Source organism: Scyliorhinus torazame, chromosome 8, assembly GCF_047496885.1.
Source record: "Scyliorhinus torazame isolate Kashiwa2021f chromosome 8, sScyTor2.1, whole genome shotgun sequence".
NCBI classification, from domain to species: Eukaryota; Metazoa; Chordata; class Chondrichthyes; order Carcharhiniformes; family Scyliorhinidae; genus Scyliorhinus; species Scyliorhinus torazame.
Genome location: NC_092714.1, coordinates 239,696,931 through 239,724,226, shown reverse-complemented (window position 1 = coordinate 239,724,226; position 27,296 = coordinate 239,696,931). Strand labels below are relative to the sequence as shown.

The window sequence follows — 27,296 nt, the reverse complement described above, 5'->3', positions numbered from 1 at the left end:
CATAATATGTTAACCCAATTTATACAAAGTACTCCAAATGTGGTCTAAACAAGGTTTTACGAGCTGAGAATAAGTTAGCTGCTTTTGAATTCCAAGGGCGGGATTCTCCCAAATCCCCCGATGGCCCAACGCCGGTGTAAAATAATGGCACGAACCACTCCGGCGTCGGGCCAACCGGAAGTTGTGGAATCCTCCGCACTTCCGGGGTCTAGGCCACTGCCGTGGTTCCGCGCATGCGCAGACCAGCCGGCGTATTTGTGCGCATGTGCAGGGGGGGTGTCTTCGCCGCGCCGGCCATGGCGGAGCCCTACAGAGGCCGGCGCGGAAGGAAGGAGTGGCCCCATGGCACAGGCCCGCCCGCAGATCGGTGGGCCCCGATCGTAGGCCAGGCCACCGTGCCCCCCCCCCCCTCCCCCGAGGGCCGCACCAGCCGGCCTACCAGCCAGGTCCCGCCGAGTGGGACCATGTCCATTTCAAGCCGGCGGGACTGGCCAGAAACCGACGGCCGCCTGGCTCATCGGGGCCCGGAGAATTGCTGGGGGGGGGCCGCTGCCAACGGCCCCCAAATGGCGTGGCGTGACCCCCACCCCCACCCGAAAACTGGCGCCGGAGAATACGACAGCCGGCATCGGAGCGGCGGGACAGGATTCACGCTGCCCCCTGGGGATTCTTCAAACCATTAGCAATTAATCTCCTTGTCTGGTTTGTTTTAGTATTTCCTTATTGAACTGGATCACTCCTTGTTTTTTAACTTTTTTTAAGGATCTTTATTGTCACAATTAGGCTGCAATGACTGCAATGAAGTTACAGTGATTTATATACTTGTCCCTTCCACCCCATTGGAAATTCATAGAGTTGAATTTTCCAGACCTGTGGAAACAGGCTTTGAGGCTGGGTGGGTGGTAAAATAAAGGGGAGCAGCACAGGTTGGACGCCAAGGCATTCACACCATTGGGGAATGTTTCCAAGACATTTAAGGCCTCACTTAGGAGGCACTTTGCAAATGGCACTTGTATTTTCCTGTCACTGGTGCTCCTCCACACCCTTCCTCACACCATGCTGACGCAACCCCCCCTCAACAATGTGCGGAGGATGTCAACTCAATCAGAACGGAGAATGAACGGAGGAAGACAAACGTATCCAACAACAGCCTTGCTGTGGAGTTTCCCTCGGCCTGAGCAGTTTCAGGGCTCTTTATTTGAGGCACCCACATTTCTTTGTACCTCAGCAGCACCCAACTCTCCCGATGAGGCTGCCAGCCTGACATCAATGTGAATCCCTGATTGGCCCTCCAGGCTCATCAACCGGCTCCCCATCTTGAATGGGGCAGCGAGCAAGGAGGCCATCAATTTGAAGGTTGTGCTGACAGGCCCATTGACAACATGGCGGGGCTCAAGACCCCCATATGGGGACCGACATTGGGGTGCTGGCATCCACTGAAAAATCCAGCCCTTATTTTCCAAGTCATGTGACGACTTTGTGTTTCTTTCCAATACTTTTCTTTCTCATAGTTTGCTGTATTGAAATGCATTTTCTGATGTGATGTCCATTTTTGCACCTTTATTTATACCGTAATGTAATTTTTTTTGCGGCCCTCCTCAGTGTTAACTGTTTGCCCAACAACCCCCCTCCCCACCCCAATTTGATTAATTTTTTTACAAATTTAAAAATTGCCCTTTTAAAAAAAATTTAGAGTACCCAATTAATTTTTTCCAAGTAAGGGACAATTTAGCGTGGCCAATCCAACTACCCTGCACATCTTTAGGTTGTGGGGGTGAGACCCACGCAGGCACAGGGAGAATGTACAAATTCCACACGGACAGTGACCCAGAGCCGGGATCGAACCTGGGACCTTGGCGCCTGAGGCAGCCGTGAATGAAATGAAAATGAAATGAAAATCGCTTATTGTCACAAGTAGGCTTCAATGAAGTTACTGTGAAAAGCCCCTAGTCGCCACATTCCGGCGCCTGTTCGGGGAGGCTGGTACGGGAATTGAACCGTGCTGCTGGCCTGCATTGGTCTGCTTTAAAAGCCAGCGATTTAGCCCAGTGTGCTAAATCAGCCCAGTGCTAACCACTGCACCACCCTGCTGCCCTAAAAATTGGCCTTTTGACCCCAAAATCAATGTTAGATATTGTAAACAACAATGGTCCCAGCACTGATCCTTCTGGGATTGTAAATCACACCTTCTGCCACACATGCTGAATAACTAATCTTTACCCCCATCCTCAAAGCCAGCACATTATCCATCCTGCTACTTGTTCCCTGACTCGGCATTCTGACACCGTATTCGTTAATCTCTTTTGTGGTATCTTAACAAAGTCCTTGTGAGTTCATGCCCAGAGTTTGTTAAGCCGTGGCTTGTTGATGGTAACCGTCACCAAAAGGAAATACCAACTGGGGGGGCAGGTTCACGGATAAGAGAAGAGAAGATGGGTACACAAACCACTCAAAGGGAGTCACAAGCCACTTTGACCACATTCAATAGTGGAAATTGTAGAGACCTGGATGAGGGATACCTGCTATCAATTCAACCAAAAGAATGGTACATGGCGCAAGGAGGCAAAGGAATGGGGATCAGAACAAAACAAAGCAAAAAAGCTTGCTAAATTTTTGTAATTCATTTAATCTTAAGTAAAGAAAAAAATAAAGAGAAAGTAATTGCCTGGGCAAGTAATGGGCGGGATTCTCCGTCCCCCCCCAGCCGCGTTTTCCATTGCAGTGCATCCCCATCGGCAGTGGGATTCTCTGGTCCCGTAGCCGGCCAATGGGGTTTCCTATTGTGGCCACCTCATGCCATCGGGAAACCCGCGGGCATGAGTGCACTGCCGGCGGCTGGAGGATCCCGCTGACGGAGAATTCCACTGCATGGATTCATTCGACATTTTTATAAAAGTACTAATTTTATTGCTGGCATGGCCCATTGAACTGAGCCCTCTCTCCTCACTATATCACTTGGTAACATCGTTGATGAGGAGCATCCCAAAGAGGATCTGTAGCAAACAGAAGAATTTGGCTTTTCGGTCTGTAAAGTGCTTTGCCAAATGATTTCAAAGCAATATTCAGCCCTACCATTGCCCCTGTTCTTTTAATCAAGGCCAGTCTGTCCCCCACAATTGTTGTCACTGGAATGGCCTAGCACAGACAAGATACCAAATTAAGGCAATTCAACCAATTGGGAACAAAGTCCCATAGCAAGCACATTTAGCCACTGAGAAACACACAGCTATACAACACAATCCCCCTTCCCCCAGCCCGAAGGCACTATGGGAGGGTCCCAGCCCACCCCCACCCCCCAACACCCACACAGGACACCCCCAGCCCAATTGTGCAAAAATGCCAAATTAGCACTTTGACAGTACCCGTGCCAGCATGCAATGTCACCTGGGCACCTAGCTGTCTCACTTTAATATGCAGATTTGCTACAATGGGCGGGATTTACATCGCCACGCCTCACGAGATCGTGTTAGATCTCGCAAGGCATTGTGAGCCAGGTAGATCCCGAAGCAGGGTCTCCTGGCTTTCATTGGCCATGCTGCGCCGTGGCGAGCTGACTTTCAGGCGCAGCTTGGCGATTAGATCGTGCCCTAATGCTCTTGAAGCAGTCCATAAAACAGGCATTTTATTACAACATCAAACATTCTATATAAAGAGGAAGTACTTTACACAAAAATACGTCCCTGTAGTTTCCTTTGCCTTTAGATAAGATAGCAGAAACAGGAAAATAGCCAACTTTGGCTCCAAATACCGAGTGAGGGGTGCGAAAATTCAATCACAAATTATGTAGCTCATGGAAAGATCAGTTGACTAGGCTGGTAATCGTGCAGAGGAAGAATTGATTTAATCAGTTTTTGCAGTAAGTCTCTAGAGTTGAGAAAAATGACTCAAAACTATTTTAGTGCTGCGCAGGAAATAAAATAAACGGGACTGAAACTTTAGATCTAATCTCATTGAGAAGCTTTTCAGATCTGCAGAGCATTGTGATATTTCTTTTACATCCCACTACCCCATACCTATTCAGTTCCAAACCAGTGTTCATTGTTGTGTAAGCCAACAAGTCAATCACTGTGTCCTTCATTGGGTATTATTCTGGGATTGACGAGGATAGGATTTTGATGAGATGATGCATAATTTTTCCCGACGACTAGTTCAGAACCGTTAAAGTATAAATGTAAATGTCGCCACAGTCCCAATTTCTCCGAGGGAAGAGCTGACTAGTGGTGATTTAACCTGAGGGTCACCACACCTCAGGCGAAGGGCAAGGTTGAGAAGGCGGGTCCTTCATGAATAACCTCAGCTGGTACAGGAAATGAACCCATGGCTGTTGGCTTCGCTCCACATCACGGACCAGCCATCCTGCCAACTCAGCTAACCAACACCCTAGTGCATAGCTTAACAAGTTAGTGCGCAGAGTTGACATTTCAGCAAGTTAGTATGTTTATTTTACTAAGTAGATGTGTGTCTTCTCTTTCATTCCAAACTCAATTAACCTTTATTTAGTCTTTATTTTCAAATTAAATACAAATTATTAATTTATTTTACTCATGGGAGATATGCCTGCTTACTTGGATGCACAGTTTAATTTTGAAGCTTCTTTGGAACAATGCAATTTGCTTACAACACCTTCACAGCGCATTTAGTACAATTATATGAAGAGTCATCCTCTTTTATTTCACTTGGGGGATGCGACAGGAGTGGTATAAGATTGGTTTGACTCCCATCATCCATTACAGTAATCATGCCATCCTCTATGGTAACTTCTCTGTCAGATTTTTTTTTAACAATCCTGAGGATGATATAACTATAATACATCAAGCTTCTCAGAAGGCATTAATACAAGAGAGATTGCAGTCCATTTTAACCTTTGTGCCATTCCCTTCAAATTATTCTCAATAAAATAAAAGAACTAAACAATGGTTCCATTAGACAGATAAACAACGCAGATATATTACTTCAGTATTTGACATGTTATTTGCACTTTTGTCGCAACAAACTTCAAGGTGACTTTGACATTATCTGTATAATCCTAATCCCCTGATTTTTACTATGCAAATTCCTTAATAACTTATTTTCTTATTTTTCCCTTTCATTGCTTTCCCATCCATTTATCCCTTCAACTGTTCACGCATGGCAGGAGGAGTGCTTATTCCTACTCATATTACCTGTAAGTATCAGCTCAAGTAGAAATTTCCCTTCACTAGTCTCCATGCTCTTCTTATACCCAAACAAAGCTGCTTAGAGTAGATAGCTCGACTATTTACAGAACTTAAAAGCATTTGTAAACGCATAAGGCGTTCTTAAAAGTATGTTTTAATATATTCTAATGTTTGATTTTAAATCATTTACAATTGTAGAATGTTTTATAACTTTCTAACTAAATAACCCGACCATTGCCCACAAGTTTTGTGATATAATTGCATAGTGTTGAAAGGTTACAGAAAACCTGTCAACAGCAGAAACATTTATCACTACAGCATTTGGTTATTTGGAGTAATATCAAAAGCAGTCAGTCATCCACTGTGCCCATAAATTGGATTTAGCAGTTACATAAAGCAAAGTTCACTCTGGACATTGTAGGATCTCTCCTAACACAACTTAATGTGTGATAATGCTGTGTACCAATTAATATTGAATTTTCAAAGCAAATCTTTGGGTATTATATGAATGAAATCGAACTGATGAATTATTACTGCAGAGTCACTGGAGTAAGAATGATGGAGTGTCTTAGGACATTGTTGGATGTACACATTGCAGAGTGCCAGCTCATCACGTCTTTGAGCTTTGAGACTCGATCGCCATGTGAAGAAATGCTGAAATAAAATGCAGCTTTTCTTCATCGGAAACAGAAGGAGATCAGTGGGCAAATTAGCCCAGGCCACTCTTGCATACATTATTTTGGCCGGTAACATTCCGGCATTGGAAAATGCGTGGCAGTAGACCATTTTCCTGCACATTCAAGTGGAAAATGCTGTGAGGCATGGTGGCACATGTTAGAGTAGGGGAAAAGAATTAAAAGGGAAAATAATCAGATTATTTTATTCTTAAACTGCTAAATCTGTGCCTGTTAAAAATGGCTTTCGTATGTTCTTGTGCAAAGTTATATCACACTTATAATGATGGTTGTCGATCATAGGTAATGGTAGACTATAATAATGTGATTGTGTATTTTGGGGACAATTATGGTGTTTAATCATCTGTAATTTACAGACAACATTGTAGACCCATTGCAAACAGATGGTGAGCAGTGTTTTGCTAACACTTGCATTTTAACTTGCTACAAACATATACATTATACTAATGTGTAATTGCTTATGGGTTTGCCTGCTATTACTTTGGTAGTTATTTAAACAGGGATCATAACCTATTTATTTATATTATTAAAATGCATGTATGCATCCTGTTTAACATCCTGTTGTCATGATTTGTATAACACTTTTATGACAACTCATTACAGTGCTAAGAAGTTACACATCCTTGAATAATTTATAATTTTCTGATGTAAACTCTTGCCTGTCACAATGTAGTTGCAGGTTCTGACCACTGCAGAGGCAACAAGTGATGAGTCGCCTAACACCGTCCTCCATTTTGTTTTTCTCTTGAATGCATGTGACCTTTCTTTCATTTTATCCATTTTATAAATATGTCTCCATCATTAAATTCATTTCATTTTAAATTTGAAAGCTCAGTAAGTTTGTTTTTGCTCTGGTAGTTTCTTCCCTGATAAACAAATAAACTGACACTTCTTGTTCCAGAGCTTCCTGCTCCTTTTAGATAAATATATATTGCCCTGTTGGCTCCTAGAAATTAATGGTGCTGCCTGTTCTACTAGACATAAATATTAAATGTTTTCCGCTGCTCATTTTTCCTCCTACATTTCACTGCAGCCTGCTCACTGAAGTATAAATAAATGTATTACCCTTCTGTTTGCTAAAATTTAATGGTGCTCCCTGCTCCCTGAGATATAAATAAAAAAAATCCCTGCTGTTTACTAAAATATCCTTCTATTGCCACCGCGCTTGATCTATAGAAACTCAACTTTATTCCCTAAAATTCAATGCTGCTGCCTCCTCGGCCCATAATTAAATATTCCCTACTGTCAGCCTTTCCTCCAAATATGTGTCCGTCTGCATGATTTATGATAAATAATTAAATGTCTGACTGGAAAGTGTGCTGATAGATGCTAAAATGGTGACAACAGATTGCAAGAGCCCATTCCAGAACAGTGTGGGTGGAAAAATCAGAGCAAAGATAGGGGGGAAGAATTTTCTGCGTATTTGCATCCGGAGACATGAAACACAGTGTAAATGATAGGGGAAAAGTGAGTAAAGTACATAATTGCACTATATTCAAATTTCCGAGATTTATACTTTGTCTATTGATCACTGTGCCTAAACACATTGGAAGCTCTTTTAACATTTGGACAGGTTTTCAGCACAGAGTCACCTGAACCAAGTGCATGCACATCAGCAGATCCTGGTTAGTTAAAGCCACTCTCGGCCTGTGAATCCTGATTTTATTTGTTTATTTGCTGGCGATAGACCTGCTTGCTCTTGTCAAGGAGGAGAAGAAAGAGAATAAAGAGAATGAGAGAATGGAGGCATTGAGAATGAAGCATCACCAGCAGCGGGGATGCCCACAGGCAATTTCTCACCCCACGGAGGAGCTGTCTGATGGCTTTGAAAAGGAGGTTATTACCATTCCTGTGACTAGCTCCATGATGACATAGAGCCCCAGTACCAACGTAGCAGAGCCTTAACTGGTCGAAATGAATGCCACCACTGCCCCAGGGAGTGAGGTTTATGGGGTTGAATCCATCTCGACATCCAGAGGGCACCTGTGCAGAGGTGAGGGACTTCAGTGTTGGAAAAGCTGGGACTGTTCTTCTTCGAGGAGAAAGGGTTGAGAGGAGATTTGATAGAGGGTTTTTCTTAAATAACATGGCACCAGAGTTCTAGAGAAAAACTGTTTTTGTTGGCAGAATGGTTGAAAACTAGACAGTACCAACTTAAGGCGATTGGTAAATGAACTAATGGCGATGTGAGGAAAACCATTTTTATACAGCGAAAGGTTAGGATCTGGAATACATTGCCTGATGAGTGTGGTAGAGGCAGAGTGAATTGGGGCTTTATAAACCAAAAATTGGAGAATTATCCGAAGCGAAACATTTGTAGGATTATACGGCAAAGGGCTAGGTCAATTGCCCTTACAAAAAGCTGGCATGGACACAACTGGCTGAATGGCCTCCTTCTGTGCAGTACCCATTCTATGATTCTATGATTAGTCAAGGGAAGTGAAGGCGTGCCTTCAGCAGGTACCTGCTGGCCCTCTCCATTGGCTGAGGAATTCATTGGATTTGGCATGTTTGTGGAACAAAGGCAGAGGAGGGTATTACATTTTTAGATGCTAGATAGTTTCCCCTGAGTGAAGGGGCCATCTGCTGAAGCACAAGACACAATGAAGGTTTCTCATCAAATCCCACAAAGCCACATGAATAGAAAGAGCTACTGCAGCCTCAACGTTCCATTTGACTGACATGTCTAACTGCACATTTTTCGAGATGCAGAGCGCAAAGGTCCGTCTTGATCCCTTTGTTCCATGCAACTTTGTCACTGCACACAAGCATGGAAACCTTGATTGGATGAAAAGATGGATCCTTGATTATAAGCCTCATTTCTTGTTGCTGTCACACCTTTGCCATTCATAGTATGTAAGCATCACTGGAAAACCAGCATTTCTTGTCCATTCCAAATTTCCCTTGAGAAGGTGGTGGTGAGCTGCCTTCTTGAACCACTGCAGTCCATGCGGTGTAGGTACACCCACAATGCTGTTAGGAAGGGAGTTCCAGAATTTTGTCCCAGCGACTGTGAAGGAACGACAAAATATTTCCAAGTCAGGATGGTGTGTGGCTTTGACACAAACTTGCAAATGCTGCCCTTTTCTTCTGGGTGGCAGAAGACATGGGTTTGGAAGGTGCTTTCAAAGGAGCCGTGGAAAATTGTTGCGATGCATCCTGCAATTAATACACACAGTTGCAACTATGCGTGGGTGGTGAAGAGAACAAATATTTAAGGTGGTAGTCCAGGTATCAATCAAGTGGGCTACTTTGCCCGGAATGGTATCGAGCTTCTTGAGTATTGTTGGAGCTGGACTCATCCATGTAAGTGGATAGTTTTCCATCACACTCCTGACTTCTGCCTTGTAGATAGTGGACAGGCTTTGGGGAGACACAGGGTGAGTTAGCCACCTCAGAATTTACAGCCTCTGATCCCCTCTTGTTTCCACAGTATTTCTGTAATTTCTGATTGAGAGTAACCCACAGGCTCTTGATGATGGGGAATTCAGTGATGGTAATGACATTGAATGTCAAGGGAAGATGTTTATAATCTCTCTTCTTAAAGGTGGTCAATGCCTGGTTCTTTTGTACTACAAATATTACTTGCCATTTATCTGCCAAAACTTCAATGTTGTCCTAGTTTTGATGTATGTGGACACAGACTGCTCCAGTATCTGAGGAGTCTCAAATGGCACTGAACACGATTAAATCATCAGTGAACACCCCATTTCCGACTTTAGGATGGAAGGAATATCATTGATGAAGCAGTTAAAGGTAGTTGAGCCTTCAAAAAGACCCTGAGGAACTCGTGCAGCAATTTCCTGGTACTGAGGTGATTGGTCTCCAACAACCACAAGCATCCTCCTTTGTGCTAGATATGATTCCAACTAGATTGGGGATTTCGCCCTGATTCCTAATGACTTCAATTCAGCTAGGACACTTTGGTCAAATTCTGCCTTGATGCCAAGGGCAGTCACTCTTTTCTCAATCTGGAATTCTGTTTTTTTTTGTCCATAACTGAATCAAGAATGTAAGGCAGCCTGGAATTGATTGATCCTTAGGAAATATAGTTGAGAGGATCATCTGGTTCATGAAGAGCAACTTCCTCTGCTTGGACAGGTTTGGGGTTGTCCTTCAGTAGAGCCCAAAGAGTGCAACAAAGATTGTGGATGTGTGTCGTATCCATATCATAGTTGAAGATTTGAACCTTGACATATTGGATGAATGGCCTTCTGCCCTGTACATTCTATGATAATCTATGATATTGGGGAGGACCAATTATGTAAAATATCCTGGACCTGGAATCCAGAGCCAAGGGATATGGAGCGCCTGCAAGATTTGTTGCTCAAACAGCAACGGTCAGATGTCAGCTTGTGGCACAGGCCTTTACCCAGAGGTTGCAACCAGAAAAGTTAGACGCAGCTTTTTTTATTTAATAAATGTTTTGTTGCAAAAAGTATTTCATATGGTTGGGCGGGATTCTCCCCTACCCAGCGGGGCGGAGGGTCCCAGCGAGATAGAGTGTCGTGAATCACTCTAGCGTCGGGCCGCCCGAAAGTGCTGATTTCTCCGCACCTTTAGGGGCCAAGCCCTCACCTTTAGGGGTGAGGCCCATGCCGGAGTGGTTGCCGACCCGCCGGCTGGCGTGAAAGGCCTTTGGCACCATGCCAGCCGGAGCCGAAGGGACTCCGCAGGCCGGAGGAAGTCCGCGCATGCGCGGGAGCGTCAGTGGCTGCTGACGTCATCCGCGCGCATGCGCGGGGGGGGGGGGTCACCTAATGCGTCGGCCATCGCGGAGGCCTACACGGCCGACGCGTAGTAAAAGAGTGCCCCAACGGCACAGGCCCGCCCGCGGATCAGTGGCCCCGATTGCGGGCCAGGCCACTGTGGGGGCACCCACCGGGGCCAGATCGTCCCGCGCACCCCCCCCCCCCCCCCCCCCAGGACCCTGGAGCCCACTTGCGCCGCCTGGTCCCGCCGGTAAAGGAGGTGGTTTAATTCACGCCGGTGGGACCGGCAGAGCAGCAGCGGGACTTCGGCCCATCGCGGGCGGGAGAATCGCAAGGGGCGACCCGCCGACCGGCGCGATTCCCGCCCCCGACGAATCTCCCGTGCCGGAGAATTCGGCGGCTGGCGGGGGCGGGATTCACGCCGCACCCCCGCCGATTCTCCGAACCGATGGGGAGTCGGAGAATCCCGCCGCTTGAACCTGAAATTTCAAAACTTACTGGCTAATTTTCCTGGAAAAGTTACATTTGACCAAATTCCTGAAGAAACTCCAGTGCACCTTATGCACTACATAGAGAATAATTGGGCAGAATTTTCCCAAGCCCCCGCCGGCGCAGTCAATGGAGGGCATGGCGATAGAATATGTTGGGAAACCATAATGAATTTACAGTGGTATCTTCTGCTGGTGCCCTACATGACGGGTCGGAAAACCCACCAGAGCACAGTGTGAACCTCATTTGCATCCTGTTAATGGGATGCAGATGAAGGCCTATGACAGATTCTCCATGATGTGAGTGGGAAAACACCCCGGTGAGAAACACATTCGGAATAATATGGCGTGCAAATATCGGGACTCATCAGAACAATGCCTGAGGCTGACTCTGGAGTTCAGGATTGAGATCATCTACAACCCTGGAACACCACAGCAGTGGTTTGGGGGAACATAAGAACATATGAACTAGGAGCAGGAGTAGGCCATCTGGCCCCTCGAGCCTGCTCCACCATTCAATGAGATCATGGCTGATCTTTTGTGGACTCAGCTCCACTGTCCGGCCCAAACACCAGAACCCTTAATCCCTTTATTCTTCAAAAAACTATCTATCTTTATCTTAAAAACATTTAATGAAGGAGCCTCTACTGCTTCACTGGGCAAGGAATTCCATAGATTCAAAACCCTTTGGGTGAAGAAATTCCTCCTAAACTCAGTCCTAAATCGACTTCCCCTTATTTTGAGGCTGTGCCCCCTAGTTCTGCGTTCATCTGCCAGTGGAAACAACCTGCCCACATCTATCCTATCTATTCCCTTCATAATCTTATATGTTTCTATAAGATCCCCCCTCATCCTTCTAAATTCCAACGAGAACAGTCCCAGTCTACTCAACCTCTCCTCGTAATCCAACCCCTTCAGCTCTGGGATTAACCTAGTGAATCTCCTCTGCACACCCTCCAGTGCCAGTACGTCCTTTCTCAAGTAAGGAGACCAAAACTGAACACAATACTCCAGGTGTGGCCTCACTAACACCTTATACAATTGCAGCAGAACCTCCCTAGTCTTAAACTCCATCCCTCTAGCAATGTAGGACAAAATCCCATTTGCCTTCTTAATCACCTGTTGCACCTGTAAACCAACTTTTTGCGACTCAGGCACTAGCACACCCAGGTCACTCTGCACAGCAGCATGTTTTCATATTTTATCATTTAAATAATAATCCCTTTTGCTGTTATTCCTACCAAAATGGATAACCTCACATTTGTCAACATTGTATTCCATCTGCCAGACCCTAGCCCATTCACTTAGCCTATCCAAATCCCTCTGCAGACTTCCAGTATCCTCTGCACTTTTTGCTTCACCACTTATCTTAGTGTCGTCTGCAAACTTGGACACATTGCCCTTGGTCCCCAACTCCAAATCATCTATGTAAATTGTGAACAGTTGTGGGCCCAACACTGATCCCTGAGGGACACCACTAGCTACTGATTGCCAACCAGAGAAACACCCATTAATCCCCACTCTTTGCTTTCTATTAATTAACCAATCCTCTATCCATGCTACTACTTTCCCCTTAATGCCATGCATCTTTATCTTATGCAACAACCTTTTGTGTGGCACCTTGTCAAAAGCTTTCTGGAAATTCAGATATACCACATCCATTGGCTCCCCGTTATCTACCGCACTGTTAATGTCCTCAAAAAATTCCACTAAATTAGTTAGGCACGACCTGCTCTTTATGAACCCATGCTGCATCTGCCCAATGGGACAATTTCCATCCAGATGCCTCGCTATTTCTTCCTTGATGATAGATTCCAGCATCTTCCCTATTACCGAAGTTAAACTCACTGGCCTATAATTACCCGCTTTCTGCCTACCTCCTTTTTTAAACAGTGGTGTCACGTTTGCTAATTTCCAATCCGCCGGGACCACCCCAGAGTCTAGTGAATTTTGGTAAATTATCACTAGTGCATTTGCAATTTCCCTAGCCATCTCTTTTAGCACTCTGGGATGCATTCCATCAGGTCCAGGAGACTTGTCTACCTTTAGCCCCATTAGCTTGCCCATCACTACCTCCTTGGTGATAACAATCCTCTCAAGGTCCTCACCTGTCATAGCCTCATTTCCACCAGTCACTGGCATGTTATTTGTGTCTTCCACTGTGAAGACCGACCCAAAAAACTTGTTCAGTTCCTCAGCCATTTCCTCATCTCCCATTATTAAATCTCCCTTCTCATCCTCTAAAGGACCAATATTTACCTTAGCCACTCTTTTTTGTTTTATTTATTTGTAGAAACTTTTACGATCTGTTTTTATATTCTGAGCAAGTTTACTCTCATAATCTATCTTACTCTTCTTTATAGCTTTTTTAGTAGCTTTCTGTTGCCCCCTAAAAATTTCCCAGTCCTCTAGTCTCCCACTGATCTTTGCTACTTTGTATGTTTTTTCCTTCAATGTGATACTCTCCCTTATTTCCTTAGATATCCACGGTCGATTTTCCCTCTTTTTACCGTCCTTCCTTTTTGTTGGTATAAGCCTTTGCTGAGCACTGTGAAATATCACTTGGAAGGTTCTCCACTTTCCTCAACTGTTTCACTATAAAGTCTTTGCTCCCAGTCTACCTTAGCTAGTTCTTCTCTCATCCCATTGTAATCTCCTTTGTTTCAGCACAAAACACTAATGCTTGATTTAACCTTCTCACCCTCCATCTGTATTTTAAATTCCACCATATTGTGATCGCTCCTTCCGAGAGGATCCCTAACTATGAGATCCTGAATCAATCCTGTCTCATTACACAGGACCAGATCTAGGACCGCTTGTTCCCTTGTAGGTTCCATTACATACTGTTCTAGGAAACTATCACGGATACATTCTATAAACTCCTCCTCAAGGCTGCCTTGACCGACCTGGTTAAACCAATCAACATGTAGATTAAAATCCCCCATGATAACTGCTGTACCATTTCTACATGCATCTGTTATTTCTTTGTTTATTGCCTGCCCCACCATAATGTTACTATTTGGTGGCCTATAGATTACTCCTATCAGTGACTTTTCCGCCTTACTATTCCTGATTTCCACCCAAATGGATTCAACCTTATCCTCCATAGCACCGATGTCATCCCTTACTGTTGCCCGGATGTCATCCTTAAATAACAGAGCTACACCACCTCCCTTACCATCCACTCTGTCCTTCCGAAAAGTTTGATACCCTCGGATATTTAACTCCCAGTCGTGACCATCCTTTAACCATGTTTCATGGCCACTAAATCATAGTCATTCACGATGATTTGCGTCATCAACTCATTTACCTTATTCCGAATACTACGAGCATTCAGGTAAAGTACACTTATGTTGGCTTTTTTACCTCTGTTCTGAATCTTAACACCTTGATCAGTAACCTCTCCTAAGTTATATTTCCTCTTAACCTTTCTCCTAATTTTCCTTGTCGTTGAACCCATATCTTCATGTAACAACCTGCCGCGTTGCTTACCATTAATGTTTTCACTTCCCGTTTAATTTCTTTTAGTATTCCTGGTCCTATTCACTGAGCTCCCCTCAGTCACTGTACCTTGTACTGTCGCCCTTTTTGATTTTTGACTATGGCTTCTCTGCCTGACACTTTCCCCCTTACTGACTTTTATTTCTGTCCCTGTTTTACTACCTTCCAACTTCCTGCATCAGTTCCCATCCCCCTGCCACATTAGTTTAAACTCTCCCCAACAGCTCTAGCAAACACCACCCCAGGACATCAGTTCCAGTCCTGCCCAGGTGCAGACCATCCCGCCCGCGCCGCCTTGTCCCACTGGTAAGAGAGGTGGTTTAATCCACGCCGGCAGGACAGGCATTCCAGCAGCGGGACTTCGGCCCATCCGGGCCGGAGAATCGCCGGGGGTTGGCCTGCCAACCGGCGCGGCGCGATTCCCGCCCCCGCCCAATATCAGGTGCCGGAAAATTCGGCAACTGGCGGGGGCGGGATTCATGCCAGCCCCCGGCGATTCTCTGACCCGGCGGGGGGTCGGAGAATCCCGCCCAAGAGCCGGGATTCTCCAAGCCCGCTCCTGGTCGGAGAATCGCTGGGGGGGGGGGGGGGGGGGGGGGGCACGCTACTCCGATGCCGGGCGGTTAAATTCTCTGGCCAATCTCACCCGCGCGGTTGCCGTGGCGCCGGTCGGGGGCCGTTGAAAGCTTGCCCCGCGGCGATTCTCCACCATCGACTGGCCGAGTCCCGCCGGCGTAGTTTACATATGGTCCCACCCAGCGTGACATCGGCGTTCTGGCTGCGGGTGCCGTTCTGGTGGGGGGATACGAGTCCGGGGGACCTCCACGATCCTCCACTCTCTCCCAACACCCACATCAGGCAGCAAAGGCCCAATCGCGCGCACAACAAAAAATGCCAGCCTGGCACCACCCTTGCCAGCTGGCAGTGACACTTGGGCACTATGGTAGTGCCAGGCTGGCACTGCCAGGGTACCCAGGTGGCACCTGCAGTGCCAGGGCACCATCCTGTCCAAACGCCAGCAACTAAGGGCCTCTGATATGCTTGGAGACCCCCACAAGTGCCGTTCCGTCTGGTCACCATTTGGGGGGACCAGTACCAAATGGCTCTCGCCCAAGGTCCCCGAGGCAAAGGGGTTGAATTTCAAAGGCTCAGGTAACTCATGAATCTGCATATTAGAATGAGCCTACTGCCTTGCTCGTGAGGCTTTGCAAGCCGCGTAGATCCCAGGAATGGGGGGCGCGATTCTCCGAGGCCCGCGCCAAGCCGGGGAATCAGGGCCATGCCGCCACGACGCCGGCGCGCGATTCTCCGAGGTGCGGAGAATCGCCGCCATTTGCACCAGCCCATTTGGTGCTGTCCGCGGCCGGGCCACCAATTCTCCGGCCTGAATGGGCCGAGCGGCCGCACGGAAATGGCAGAGTCCCGCCGGCGCCATTCACCCCTGGTCGCTGCCGGTGGGAACTCTGCGCGAGTGGTCCGGGGGCGGCCTGTGGGGTGGGGAAAACGCTCCTTCACCGGGGGGGGGCCTCCGATGGGGTCTGGTCTGCGATCGGGGCCCACCGATCAGCAGGCCAGCCTCCCCCCTCCCGGGCCTACTTTGTTGTGCGGCCGGCCCCTGAACCCCCACGCTATGTTGTGTCGGGCTGGCTCGCTGAAGAAGTCCTACACGCATGCGCGGGTTGGCACGGCACAACTGCGCATGCGCGGGTTGGCGCTGCACCCAGTTGGTGCTGGGAACGGAGGCTGGAGTGGCGTGAACCGCTATGGGGGCCAGAATCGGTAGTCCCCGCGCCCGTTTTGTGCCGTTGTGAAACGCGACGGTGTTCACGACGGCGTGAAGACTCTGTCTTTGCGGTGAGCTGCTTTTCGGCACAGAGTGGTCATTGGATCGCGCCCATTGTGTGCTGTCATTGTCATATCATCTGCAAAAATGTAATAAATGTAATAAAATTATATGAAATTGTCCAATGGCCTTCATGGTATTGGGCGGAATTGATCTTTTCAACGAACTATTCTTTACAATATCAAATAACTATACGGAAGGAAAAATTGCAGATTAACACTGAAAGCAGCTGAAATATCACTTTATTTGGCATGTTTCTAACCTGTCTGTCTTGTGGCAGGATGTCAAACAGTAGGGGAATTTGACCTTACAGTTCCTCTGTCCTTTCATATAACAGCCACAACTCTGCTGCAGCATTTCATTTTATGTGCAAACATTGACCGGCCTGAGATTTGACAACATTGCATCCCAATGGGAAAAACAGAAGGCCCAATTTGACTACTAACAGAGATGTACAGAGGTTTTCCTGACAGGTACTGCTGGGATTTGTACTCCCAAGATGGACAGGAGCATTCTGTCTGAAATCTGCATGGAAGTCAGATCACTTCACCTTGAAAACCCCAACCTTTTCATTCTAAAGAGACAGAGGACATTGTCAAAGTGGCTCACAGTGCTCTTTTAATGGCATACTTTTAGCATCAATGGATTCATTGAAAACATATATAGTTACTGTTTTAGTGGCACCAAGTGTTGCCTTGGGCAGCCACACTAGCATTATTGTCAACGCTTTTCCTTCATTTTGACGCAATGTGCGGTTGCAATGTAAATGCAGCCTGAATCCAGAGCCCAACCTGACATTGGATTGAATTGCAACAGGAATTCTCGAGGAGACTCCTCGTTTTGTTTTACTTTACTTTAGAGTCAGTTTTGTGAGGGCCACAAAGAATCCAGCATGAGTTTGTAGAGTCAAACAGAAAGTAACTTTATTGACAACACTATGCGCATCGCACCAACCGTTCACTACTGGTTCCTTCTCTAGCCAGTACCACACTGGCCAGCTCTATTTATACAGCTGCAAAGCTAATGATTACCTCGCACTCCCCCTCATTGGGAGAGCTCATGGGCGTCATTCTCCGACCCCCCGCCGGGTCGGAGAATGGCCGTTGGCCGCCGTGAATCCCGCCCCCGCCCCCGCCGAAGTCTCCGGTACCGGAGATTGGGCGGGGGCGGGAATCGGGCCGCGCCGGTTGGCGGGACCTCCCGCTCAATTCTCCGGTCCGGATGGGCCGAAGTCCCGCCCAGAAATTGCCTGTCCCGCCGGCGTAAATCAAAGCTGGTATTTACCGGCGGGACCAGGCAGCGTGGGCGGGCTCCAGGGTCCTGGGGGGGGCGCGGGGCGATCTGACCCGGGGGGTGCCCCCACGGTGGCCTGGCCCACGATCGGGGCCCACCGATCCGCGGGCGGGTCTGTGCCGTGCGGGCACTCTTTCCCTTCCGCCTCCGCCACGGCCTCCACCATGGCGGAGGTGGAAGAGGCTCTCCCCACTGCGCATGCGCGGGAAACTGTCGGCGGCCGCTGACGCTCCCGCGCACGCGTCGCATTTCCGCGCCAGCTGACGGGGCAACAAACGCCATTTCCGCCAGCTGGCGGGGCAACAAACGCCATTTCCGCCAGTTGGCGGGGTGGAAATCCCTCCGGCGCCGGCCTAGCCCCTCAATGTTGGGGCTAGGCCCCCAAAGATGCGGAGCATTCCGCACCTTTGGGCCGGCGCGATACCCGTCTGATTGGCGCCGTTTTTGGCGCCAGTCGGCGAGTTGAATCCCAAATTTCTTTCTCCGTCAGTCTGGCCTCAATAAAAGTCGAGATGGATTGCAAGTAAAAAGAAGTTATTTTATTCAGCTTGCAAGCTACCTAGTCCACAGTGATACAGATAACATGTTGCTTTCTGCAGCCCCGGGAACTAAGTGAAGGTCCCAGACAAAGAGATCAGTACTCATACATTCAAATGGCATCAAGTTTCACATACTCGACACCCATAGGTCATCCTATGTCCCTCCTGACTTGTTTGATCTATTCTGATTGGCTCACTTCCAATCCCTTTCTCCGGCCCCTATCAATGCAGCATCACTCTCATAGACACACTTCTTCCTGCTTTTTCCATGCGGTCTAAAATCCTTTGTCTCTACTTGCCAGAATCAAAGTGGCTTATTTCTACATTACATTAACTAATATCTCTAAAGTAACTATTTTATATCACATTCGTCAGGCGGACATCGCGCTGTTGGGGGAGAATTTCGCCCCATATTCCTCAAGGAACATGGGGTAAGGAATTGGCCCCCACCAATAGATGTGAGCATCACTGGCAAGGTCAGCATATATTGTCCTTAATTGCCCACAAGACTGTTTTGAAATCATATGTAGTCAGACCTGATTAGCCCATTCGTGAAGGAAAATCCTGATTATCTTGTATTAAAAATGAAGGCATCAATATTTACAATATCAGTTTATAATGTAGACTTGTCAGCAGGGATTGCTTTCCCTATCCCAACCTGGGGCGACTTCTGACTCCTTAGCCTACACAGCGAAGACACTCACATGCTTCAACTAACTCAATTTCTCTGCCAGAAGTTTTGCTGTTGAATAATAAATGACACACAGTCCAACTTCAATAATATTAAAAGAAGGATGCATTGTATGACGATAAAATGGGGGCTGAATGATATATGCACGGTCCTGGTCCAATCATTCTGTGACCTCTAACCCTGCTCACCTGCTTGCAATGCCAGGGGTCATCAACTAAACATTTTGTATCATTGTTCTAAACCATGAAGTATTACACAAACCTTCAAGCGTTTTAAAAACTCCCAGGTTGAAACTGTTCAAAGGGGTGCTTTACCTTATTCCCTGAAGCTGTGACTGTGTTTTAAAAATAGGTCAGACTGCTCTCACTTCCCTTTATCACCAGCCCATCCACTGCAGTTTTCTCCTTATCTTTACAAATACTGTCAAGGATTGCAGCGAGAGGCTGCAGCTGGTGCTTCCCATCAGCAGCCTCCAGAGTCTCATTATTATAGTGACACAGACTCCACTGCAATTGGAACAGGAAGCTGAAGCCTAATGAGAGAGTTTTTAATTGATTCAAAGTTTAAAGGCAAACTCTGCAGCAGTGAGTGTATTATTGAACCATAAACTAAAAGACTTTCATTGACCAGCTGGCTCTCGAACCGGCACCTCTGCGCACCAACACATTTAAACATTTAAAGCTGGAAATCGAATATTAACAGAGAAATAGCTCTTGCATTCATTTCCCTGCTACATTAATGAGGCGTTTTAACACATCTTTTAAAACCGTTAACAGGGGAATATAAATGCAGTGACTGTTTGGCTGTTATTGTTGCCAATGGTCAGTTTTAAACTCCAGTGTAAAACAGGTTTATGAAGCAATATCTTTTCCACTGCACAGTGTGGGCTGGTATTTTTTTTTCAGTTTCTTGCCGATAATAGAATATAATAAACTCTGGGAGCTGCTGATGTAAATGATGCTTTTGATTAATTCTGATGGTAAACAGCTGGATGGTGATTGATTGACTGATTCATAATAATGCTGCTGCTGTAAACGCCAGTTTATATCCATCACGGTGATTTGTAACTATTACATGGCTATTCAGTGGCAGCATTCATTCAAGTGCTTTTGGGCAACCCTGCAGGTAAGAAGCATTAATTGGTTGCAGTATTAAACGGACACTGCAGGAAATTTCTGCTTGTCCCCCATTTTATTCAATTTAGAGTCAGGAGCAAAGATGTCGCGATTAAACAATAATTCAGTCTGCCTTTTTAAAAAATAAATTTAGAGTACCCAATTCATTTTTTCCAATCAAGGGGTAATTTAGCGTGGCCAATCCACCTACCCTGCACATCTTTGGATTGTGGGGGCGAAACCCACTCCACACGGACAGTGACCCAGAGCCGGGGTCGATCCTGGGACCTCGGCGCTGTGAGTCAGCAGTGCTAACCACTGCGCCACCATGCTGCCCAATTCAGTCTGTTAATAGATACAAATGATAGATATTCCTCTGCAAAGTACTAATGAAACAGATTGCACAATGTATGAAAATTTTACCTTATTGGTTAAAATGGAAAATATTATATTCCTATAACTTAATTGTTTTGAATCATTTATTCTACAATGCAGATATTAGTTTAATTGCAACAAAATGTATGGGTGGCGCGGTAGCACAGTGGTTAGCGTTGTTGCTTCACAGCTCCAGAGTCCCAGATTCGATTCCCAGTTTGGGTCACTGTCTGTGCGGAGTCTACACGTTCGCCCCGTGTCTGCGTGGGTTTCCTCCGGGTGCTCCGGTTTCCTCCCACAAGTCCCGAAGAACGTGCTGTTAGATAATTTGGACATTCTGAATTCACCCTCCGTGTACCCGAACAGGGGACTGAAAGTGGCGACTAGGGGCTTTTCACTTTAACTTCATTGCAGTGTTAATGTAAGCCTACTCGTGACAATAAAGATTATTATTATTGTAAGCAAATTGGAGAACTAATGTATAAGTTGATAGAAAATTATAAGTTGGTAACCAGCATTAGGGCAGCACGATGGGACAGTGGTTAGCACTGCTGCTTCACAACTCAAGGGCCCCGAGTTCCTTTCCGGTCTCGGGTGACTGTGTGGTGTTTGCACCTTTTCCCTGTGTCTGCGTGGGTTTCCTCCTGATGCTCCAGTTTCCTCTCACAGTCCAAAGATGTGCGGGTTAGGTGGATTGGCCATGCTAAATTGCCCCTTAGTGTCCAAAAGGATAGGTGGGGTTACTGGGTTACGGGGATAGGGTGGAGGCTTTAGGTTTAAGTAGGTTTAAGTAGGGTGCTCTTTCCAAGGACCGGGGCAGACTCGATGGGCTGAATGGCCTCCTTCTGCACTGTAAATTCTATGACTCTCTGGTTCTACTATAGGGTTTCAGATGATCTTCAGCTCGGCTTTATCATTCAAATCTTCTTCAACTTAATGATTGTTTGTAAAAATAGAGGATAAATGGCATACGTGCCTTTGATCTCCTGTTGTACACAGCCATACTGCTTCTTATTGTCCACTTGAATAGGATAGGTCTGGCGAACCCCAGGAAACAGTTTCTTCCTCAGACAGGGCTTTTAGCACTTGGCCATAATTACAACCAGTGACTTTTCTGTGATGAAACTTATGGACCTTAGTAATAGGTTAAAGAATGGAATGACAACCGGCTGTGCAATCCATGTCGCCCAATTACTATGTCAATACATGTTGCTCCATTATGAGCTCTCTGCAGTTTATTTAATAGCCTGAGTAAGTTAAATATCATGACTGAAATGTCCTCAAAATTAAGACTCAGATAAGTTCCTTTTGTTCTTTCCCACGCAGAATAATCCAGTATTGTCACTTATGTTATTACATCGGGCTAGTATAATTCGGCCCATAACATTCCCTTATTTCCATCAGTTTAACGTTCATCTCCACCTTTCTTTCAGCTTTTTGTGTTGCTCACAAACTGGACCTTTGCCTTTCACCATTCCTACAGCAACTCTGTGCTCCCAACCTTTCCCATTATTAAGATTGGACTTTGCAGCTCCCAACTTCTCTTTCTCGCACCTACTTTGCTGGATAATGTATTTCACAGAAACAGAGTTGCTTCCTGAACTCTGGTCAATAGAGACACAGACATGGCACTTTTAAAAAAAAAAGTATTATTCATTGCCATTGATATTCATCAGACCATCTTCCTCAGCCGTGTGCTGATATGTGCTCAGTGTGTTCATGCCTCACTCTATACTCCCTGTGCCTTTCTGTCACAGTCAGTTGCCTGACTGCATCTGTCACAAAACATGGCGTGAAATCTAGTAAAGTTAATGGAATGGATTCTGCATTATGAAAGCAAATGGTCTGTCACCAAATATAAAACACAATTTGTTTGCACTCCAATATGATTTCCAATCCCTTTCCCAGCTCAGTGCCTTTCCTAGCTCGAGCTGTTAACAGAGTTGGCAAAAATGTCAGCGATGTGAATGAACAGCCTGAATGTTTCCAATATTCATTGTAAAAACCTTTTCAAAAGTTTTTTTTATGGTAAGACAGCATAACATGGTAGTGTCCAGAAGACCTCATGGCCCAAGATTTCCTGAAAATATCAAAATATTTGGGATTGTGCTCTGACCTTGCTGAACACCAACTTTTTCCACTGAACTCAGTTGCCTATGTTTGGAAACTAAAAGACCCGTGCGAGGGGCGGCGGGTTGGCACAATGGTTAGCACTGCTGCCTCACCGGGCCGAGGACCCGGGTTCGATCCCGGCCCCAGGTCGCTGTCCGTTTAGAGCTTGCACATTCTCCCCGTGTCTGCGTGGGTCTCACCCCCACAACTCAAAAATATATGCAGGGTAGGTGCATTGGCCACGTTAAATTGCCCCTTGATTGGAAAAAAAACCTGCGTGAAACATGTGTACAATGCCCTCAATAAAGTTAATGACACGTGGGCTGCTGTGTCTTGCCACGGCGTGTCACATTCAGAGCCCCTTTCCTCTGTTATTCCTACTCCAACATTCTGTAGAACAGAGATGTAGGCCTGTTGGGAAGTTCATTGCAGCTGCTTAGTCCTCAAGAATGCAGGATGTGGGGCAAGCTGTGGGCAACCGGTGTCTGAAATCTTTCAGGCGCACTGAGACTAACAATGTATAGTTAGTAGAATTCAGCTCTCAGTAAGGAAAAAAGGAACCAAAATCACTATAAAATTTCAGTTATGCCTACACAGTTACACATAACTTCAGGCTTTGTTTATATTGACTTTTGGGGGTGATAGCATGCCAGTAATGACAGACATAGATGCGAAAAACACTTCCATTCGTGACACATTTTCAAAAGGAGGTGAAAGTGTAAATAAATGAGAGGGGTTTTGATGGGTGCATCTTGAGAACCATTGAAACATTTGGGAAGATTTGCATGTTATGACATAAAATGATATAAATTAGTTATGCTCAAATTACCCTGCAGAGAAAAGAGCACAAAACATTATAGTTTTTCCAAAATGTCATTAAAATTCTGGGCCATATATTTTGAACAATCGTTTCATTTTGTCCTGCAGTCCAGTTGCATCATTTAACAATTCTTATTTTTTTATGTTGAAAATTGGGCAACTGCTGAATTGGGCAAATTTCCAATGGGATTTGATGAAATACATTTTATTAGTTACAGAATATGCTTCCATATAATTAAGTATGATTTATGGGCAGCACGGTAGCATAGTGGCTAGCACAGTTGCTTCACAGGTCTAGGGTCCCAGGTTCGATTTCCCGCTGGGTCACTGTCTGTGTGGAGTCTGCACGTTCTCCCCGTGTCTGCGTGGGTTTCCTCCGGGTGCTCCGGTTTCCTCCCACAGTCCAAAGATGTGCAGGTTAGGTGGATTGGCTATGCTAAATTGCCCTAGTGTTCAAAAAAGGTTAGTTGGGGTTGCGGGGATAGGGTGCAGCTGCGGGGATCGGGTGGAGGTGCTCTTTGCGGGGGCTGATGCAGACTCATGGGCCAAATGGCCTCCCTCTGCACTGTAAATTCTATGATCAGAGGATGTATGCGAGGTTCCAGGGATGGGAGGAGAGAGGGATTAGGGAAATTGTAGATCAGTTTCTAGGAGGGTGGTTTGTGAGCTTGGCAGAGTTGAATGAGAAGTTTGGGTTGGCCCGGGAGGAAAGTTTCCGATACGTGCGGGACTTTGCAAGGAAGGTCTTTCCGCCCTTCCCGATAGTGGCTGCCTCTTCTTTGCTGGAGGTGGTACTGTCAGCTGGGGGGGGGGGGGGGGGGGGTGCTCTTTTTTGTAAAATGTTGAAAATAGGAATAAAAATATTTGCCAAGAAGTATGAATTATCAAGCTTCTGATCAATGGGGTCTTCTATACCAGGTGGAGTACGTCAGTCGTCACTGTATTCAATAAATTATGAGGAAAACAACACAAAGTGAACTCAAACTGCAGAATTAATATCATAAGCATTAAGATAATCACATGAAATTCCTAAGCCTGCAATTTTGTCAAGATTGTCCTGTCTGCGAATACAGCAGACAAAAGAATACAACTGGAAGGAGCCGATTTCCAATGAACAATTTTCTCATGCTGCAAGTTGTGCTGTGTACGATTTGTTAAAATCTATCGTTTTAATTCATTTTTGCTTTGCTGTTGCAAAATGCTTTGAAGGTTATATTGCATACATTAAAAATCAACATCTTACAGATTAATCCAAAAACAAATCGCTTTGGCAGGATGTTCTATTTTTCACCATGACCATTGTGATTCAAGCCAAGGCTAGAGTGCTCACGTTCACTCTGCAGCATTTGCTACCCAGTACTCTTCATGCTAAGATCCCTCTTCAGTAGTTGGCTTTTCTCAGATTGTTCCTCCACCATCGATAGGAAGAATCCTCCCACTACCAATTGGTGGCATTTTTTTTAAAGACACAAGTAGAATTATTATGACTCAGTTCTGTATTTTGCCTCCATTCTATTGAATTGCAAGCACCCTTTATTGAAACACTGCCAGTGCCTTCATGCTGTCTATATTTTCTCAAGAGAATCACTGGGGGTGATTTTAAATCGGCGACTGCACGGGCTACCGATATTGGGAAATGAGGCAACCAGCAGTGAAAACTGGGGACATGGGGCAAGATTCTCCGACCCCCCCGCCGGGTCGGAGAATCGCCGCGGGCTGGCGTGAATCCCGCCCCTGCCGGTTGCCGAATTCTCCGGCACCGGAGATTCAGCGGGGGCGGGAATCGCGCCGCATGGGCCGAAGTCCCGCTGCTAGGATGCCTGTCCCGCCGGCGTGGATTGAACCACCTATCTTACCGGCAGGACAAGGCGGCGCGGGCGGGCTCTGGGGGTGCCCCCACGGTGGCCTGGCCCGCGATCGGGGCCCACCGATCCGCGGGCGGGACTGTGCTGTGGGGGTACTCTTTTCCTTCCGCCTTCGCCATGGTCTCCACCATGGCGGAGGCGGAAGAGACTCCCTCCACAGCGCATGCGCGGGGATGCCGCGAGCAGCCGCTAACGCTCCCGCGCATGCACCACCCGGAGATGTCATTTCCGTGCCAGCTGGCGGGGCACCAAAGGCCTTTTACGCCAGTTGGCGGGGTGGAAATTAGTCCGGCGCGGGCCTAGCCCCTCAAGGTTGGGGCTGGGCCCCCCAAGATGCGGAGGATTCCGCACCTTTGGGGCGGCGCGATGCCCGACTGATTTGCGCCATTCTTGGCGCTGGTCGGCGGACATCGCGCTGATAACGGAGAATTTCACCCATGATTCTCCAATCGCAGACAGAGTGTCCGCGGCATCATGAATGCCGTCACATTTCACGGCGGCGCAAAATGGGCGTGGTCACTCGCCGTTCTGACCCCCATAGGGGGCCAGCACGCACTGGAGCGGTTCACGCCGCCCCAGCCTCACCTCCTGGCGTGCACTGGGGGCGGTGCCAACCCACGCATGCGCAGTGGCGACGCACCAACCCGCGCATGCACGGTAGCTTTACGGAACGCACCGGCCCCGACGCAACATGGCGCGGTGTTTCTGGGGCCGGACACGCAACAAAGTAGGCCCGGGGGGAGAAGCTGGCCTGCGAGATCGGTGGGCCCCAATTGCAGGCCAGACCCCATCGGAGGCCCCCCCCCCCCCCCACAGGCTGCCCCCCGACCCTTCGCGCAGAGTTCCCACTGGCAGCGACTAGGTGTGGACGGCGCCGGCGGGACTCTGCTGTTTCCGCGCGGCCGCTCGAACCATCCAGGCTGGATGGCAGCCCGGCCTCGTACAGCGGTCTGCGACCGGTGCCACGCCAAACGCACCAGCGCAAATGGCACCGATTCTCCTCATCTCGGAGAATCGCGCGCCGGCGTCGGGGCGGCGTGGCGTGGTTGCGGCGATTTTACGGCCCGGCGTGGGGCTGGGAGAATCGCGCCCAATATTTCTTCAAAATCACCTTGCCCCATTGGTCAGCCCTTTGGTACTAGGCCTTGACTGGCCCACCAAAATGAAAATGCTCCGAGTTGCCCCACGAAAAGACTCCCTTCCCAGAATGTCCTTCATAATTCTACTTCACATTCAACTTCAGGGCCCGATCCTTCCAAAAAATGTCAAAGTTCATTTGTGGCGGGTTTTTCAGGGAGTTTCCCGCCGGATCTGCCGGCGAGTTCTCCCTCGCTATTCAATGACACTTAGTCACTTTTTTAGATCCTGTGGCGTTTCTCACTGGTTTAGCCCACACTTAGAATTTTTTTTAGCACTGGCAAGCTGAACTCTGAAATCAGGCCGCCATTTTGAAAGGGTGCCTCAATCTCGAAGTGTGCTTGTTGGACCCCACACCCTCCACCTATGGGCAATGTCATCCCCACATACATGGACACTCCCCTACATCCCCCAGGTCATGACAGCCTGCTGTGGGGTTCCTGGGGGTCCCCCCTCGTCTGACCCTCCCAAGCCCCATACAGCACCCTCTTCCTTCTAGGACCCCCACCCATCATCCACCCAACCCCCCGGAGGCCCTGCACTCCCTGAGCCTTCAAACCCCGACTCAACCCTCATTTCATGAGCATGGCCCCCCTTGCCCCTAGACCCATGGCAGTGGCACTCAGACCGTTGCATTGCCACCCTGGCACATGGGCAGTGCACCTGCTGGCTTCGCAGTGCCATCCAGGCACCATGGCAGTACCACGGTGGCAGTGCTAAGGTGCCAGTGTAGCAGTGCCACATTCCAGGGGGAAGGCCAGGGAGCCACCCTGCACTTAACCTGGCCACCCAGGGGGCTCCAGTGGCCCAGGAGACCCCCCCGGTTTCATTCCACCTGGTCCACATTTGTGTGGACCAGCACTGATCGGCACCCGGCTGTAGCTTCGCTGGGGAGGCTGAGGAATCATGCGAGACCGCTGGATCCCGCGCAGGTAGGTCGTAAGTAGGTTTACGA

At 47.4% G+C, this 27,296-nt stretch overlaps 1 protein-coding gene across 9 annotated transcripts in view; it reads left to right on the top strand.

Annotated features, from left to right (window-relative positions):
* LOC140428486 (receptor-type tyrosine-protein phosphatase T-like) overlaps nt 1-27,296 on the top strand; it is a 1,877,905-nt gene that overhangs the window by 1,585,652 nt on the left and 264,957 nt on the right. For 6 of the 9 annotated variants that reach the window (XM_072515007.1, XM_072515005.1, XM_072515010.1 and 3 more), the window contains one exon: nt 5,135-5,164. The exons of the other annotated variants lie outside the window; for them this stretch is intronic. In XM_072515007.1, the coding sequence (XP_072371108.1) occupies nt 5,135-5,164 (30 nt within the window). The remainder of the gene's footprint in view (nt 1-5,134; nt 5,165-27,296) is intronic. 9 annotated transcript variants of the gene reach the window in all.